We start from the raw sequence: 4,093 nt of genomic DNA on the forward strand, positions 1-4,093 counted from the left end.
AATGCTATACCTCCCCCCTTCCCCCACCCCACAACAGGCCCCGGTGTGTGATGTCCCCCTTCCTGTGTCCAAGTGTTCTCATTGTTCATTTCCCACCTATAAGTGAGAACATACAGTGTTTGTTTTTTTGTCCTTGTGATAGTTTGCTGAGAATGATGGTTTCCAGTTTCATCCATGTCCCTATAAACGACATGAACTCATCCTTTTTTATGGCTGCATAGTATTCCATAGTGTATATGTGGCACATTTTCTTTTTTTTAAATTTTTGATTATTATACTTTAAGTTTTAGGATACATGTGCACAACGTGCAGGTTAGTTACAGATGTATACATGTGCCATGTTGGTGTGCTGCACTCATTAACTCGTTATTTAACATTAGGTGTATCTCCTAATGCTATCCCTCCCCACTCCCCCCACCCCACAACAGGCCCCGGTGTGTGATGCTCGCCTTCCTGTGTCCATGTGTTAAAGGATGAGTAAAACCACCTTGGTCTTGGTAAACCAAAAATTAGTGTAAAAATGTTATTTCTGCTCTGTGTCAATGGCTCTGAGGGCTTGTTCTCACCACTCATCATGATCTTCTATGCTTCTTACTGCATCAGTGCTTTTGTGTGTATTGCTTTATCTTATACTCACAAGATATGTATGGATAGACATCATATCCATTTACTGAAGTGGAAGCTGAGGCTTTGAGAATGTTAAGAATTTGAAGTGACTTGTTCTAACATGCCATAGAACAAGTAGGAGAGCTTGGATTTGAACCTACGTCTATATGAGTCTGGAACTGAAGTTCTTACTCATTTCACTTCATCGTATTTCCCACTTTGGCTCTAGGCTAAGCTGAACACTGTTGGATCATTTACTGACATGCTTTCCTTTGCAATAAATGGTTATTGACTTATCTAATAACCTTATAAGGTTTGTTCCAGCTCATATTTTCTTGGTGATAACTTATAACTGTATATGGAATTCCTAGTGCAGACACTGGTTACAAATGAAACTGAAAACATAATGGAAATGATTGTTTTAAAATAAGCAAAAGAACATTTATTAACATACACAATTGTATATTTGTTAGTTTTATTAACATTTTAAATTGTTTCTGTTAACTCCAAGTGACATTCATAAAAATCAGCTTATTTAAATCTCAAAATAAATCTCTTTATTCTTTTTTATTCACCTATTTTTTAACAAAGGTGTATACACATATAAATATACACATATACAAATATTCAAACACACACACTTATATATGGTAATTGAAAAACACATTTCAATTATATATATAGGTGAAGACAGAATTATCCTTTAAAGCTGTGTCTGCCTGTGGAAATGAAGTGAAAAGTTGGAGAGTAATTATCTAGATGACTCATGAAAAAGCTTTTTGTAGATAAGGTGGCTGACTTTTTAAGTGAGTAAATACAATTGGTAAGAGCACTTTATTATAAGTAAAATTTTCACATTTTCAAATCTGACCATCATCATAATCCTGAGACATGAGCAGGTAAGCTATATATAAACACCTCTGCTACACAATAATGCATATAAAGTTGAAATATACACTTCTTTTAGGAATTAAACTTCATTAGACCTGATTACATTATATAAATAATTGGAAAATAATTAATAAAGCCTCAAGATTCTGGTTTATATTCAATATATTGTTTCTCTTCCTTACTTATGTGGTTGATGCCAATTTGTACATGCAAGTGTTTGTAGAAAGGCCATTCCTACTTTGAAGTTCTTACTGGAAAAGGAATATCCCCACTCCTTTCCCTGCTGATCTAGTGGAAAGGAATTGGGTGTTGGAGCCTGAGATTCTGTGTTAATATCCCAGATTGCCTGTTATTTGCTTAAACTTAACTTCTTTAAGCATGAGTTTCCCACCAATCAAATAGGAATAATAAGACCTAATGCAGACTATTCCCTAGGGCAGTCGGTCCTTAGCCTTCCATTGTTTCACTAGTTATCATAACAACATTCTGTTGTAGGCATTATTACTTTTATAATAATAATAAACTTCTGTTTTCATTTTAAAATGACAGATTTAAGAAAACACTCCGCACTTAGTGCATACTTTTTATGTTTTAAATGTCAGGCTAGAGACTTTTCTAAAGATCTTTCTCTTTTGTAAAGAATGAATTCAGTTAAGACTTTTAAAGAAATATTTGAAGAGCAGCCATCATTTTTAAGTGCTTCTTGAACTATACGCTGTTTTCTTCTAGTTGCAGATAAAGCCGTCTCCCGATTAGGAATGGGATGCTGGTCATCCCTGCTCCCATTTGATGCCAATGGCAGAAATAAGTAATAAGTTACAATGCTCCTTCTCTCAAAATTTAGAGGTAACTTCAGAATACTTCTCAATAATTCACTCCAGGAAGCCACTAGTAAATGATCAAAGCTGGCACTTGATATGAAAACTCTTTCTCTTCTCTTCTCTACCACATATCCTTCCCCCATATTGAACCTCTTGTTGCTTTCAAGTATTCTTTAAATTATCTCTATCACAATTCTGCCTGATATTTCAGTACTACCTTCAATAATTTCTAATTTATGTTCTCAATGACAACAGAAGCACTCAATAATTTTGCATATGGATGTACCAACTTGTTAATGACTATGATACCACAAATTGATCTGAAGCAAATTTTCCTTTGTCCTAATTGCAGACTCTACATGATCCCTGTTGGAGCTTTCATCTTTTCCTTGGGAAACATGCAAAACCAAAGCTTTGTAACTGAGTTTGTCCTCCTGGGACTTTCACAGAATCCAAATGTTCAGGAAATAGTATTTGTTGTATTTTTGTTTGTCTACATTGCAACTGTTGGGGGCAACATGCTAATTGTAGTAACCATTCTCAGCAGCCCTGCTCTTCTGGTGTCTCCTATGTACTTCTTGGGCTTCCTGTCCTTCCTGGATGCGTGCTTCTCATCTGTCATCACCCCAAAGATGATTGTAGACTCCCTCTATGTGACAAAAACCATCTCTTTTGAAGGCTGCATGATGCAGCTCTTTGCTGAACACTTCTTTGCTGGGGTGGAGGTGATTGTCCTCACAGCCATGGCCTATGATCGCTATGTGGCCATTTGCAAGCCCTTGCATTACTCTTCTATCATGAACAGGAGGCTCTGTGGCATTCTGATGGGGGTAGCCTGGACAGGGGGCCTCTTGCATTCCATGATACAAATTCTTTTTACTTTCCAGCTTCCCTTTTGTGGCCCCAATGTCATCAATCACTTTATGTGTGACTTGTACCCATTACTGGAGCTTGCCTGCACTGATACTCACATCTTTGGCCTCATGGTGGTCATCAACAGTGGGTTTATCTGCATCATAAACTTCTCCTTGTTGCTTGTCTCCTATGCTGTCATCTTGCTCTCTCTGAGAACACACAGTTCTGAAGGGCGCTGGAAAGCTCTCTCCACCTGTGGATCTCACATTGCTGTTGTGATTTTGTTCTTTGTCCCATGCATATTTGTATATACACGACCTCCATCTGCTTTTTCCCTTGACAAAATGGCGGCAATATTTTATACCATCTTAACTCCCTTGCTCAATCCTTTGATTTACACTTTCAGGAATAAGGAAGTAAAACAGGCCATGAGGAGAATATGGAACAGACTGATGGTGGTTTCTGATGAGAAAGAAAATATTAAACTTAAAAAAATCCAAAGTTAAGAGTAAAAAAGGTCAAAATGGCCTTAAATAAAAACTTAATGAGATACATCTTTCATGGCAAGAGATAAAGTAATGCTAGAAAAAAATCATTAATGTGGGATCAGAAAACTTATGTTTCCACCTTCAGATCATTCATCAACTCTGAGCTGGCAACCCAGTGTTCTCATGTTCAAACTAAAGAGAGTTGAATTTTATGCACAGTTGGGATTTAATAATAAAAAAATAATGACAAGAAAAATTATTTGTTAGACTGCTGGGCATTCACTTCATGATTCAGAAAAAAAACCTTTGTGGAGGGAAGACACATATCTTACAGATTAGGAAGAGAAATTTACTTAAACTTGCATTTCAAGTAAGAAGTTTATATTTAGGACACTGTTGTCAGTGATTCTAATGAAAAAAAAAAAAAAACTC

The 4,093-nt window shown here is 36.4% G+C and overlaps 1 protein-coding gene across 1 annotated transcript; it reads left to right on the forward strand.

Moving 5' to 3' along the window:
- Positions 1–2,716: 2,716 nt before the first annotated feature.
- Positions 2,717–3,679, forward strand: OR4C15 (olfactory receptor family 4 subfamily C member 15). The gene has a single exon (XM_521931.7). It carries the CDS (start codon positions 2,717–2,719, stop codon positions 3,677–3,679), a length of 963 nt encoding a protein of 320 aa, XP_521931.6.
- The last annotated feature ends 414 nt before the right edge of the window (positions 3,680–4,093 follow it).

The sequence above is a fragment of the Pan troglodytes genome, chromosome 9 (assembly GCF_028858775.2).
Source record: "Pan troglodytes isolate AG18354 chromosome 9, NHGRI_mPanTro3-v2.0_pri, whole genome shotgun sequence".
Lineage (NCBI taxonomy): Eukaryota > Metazoa > Chordata > Mammalia > Primates > Hominidae > Pan > Pan troglodytes.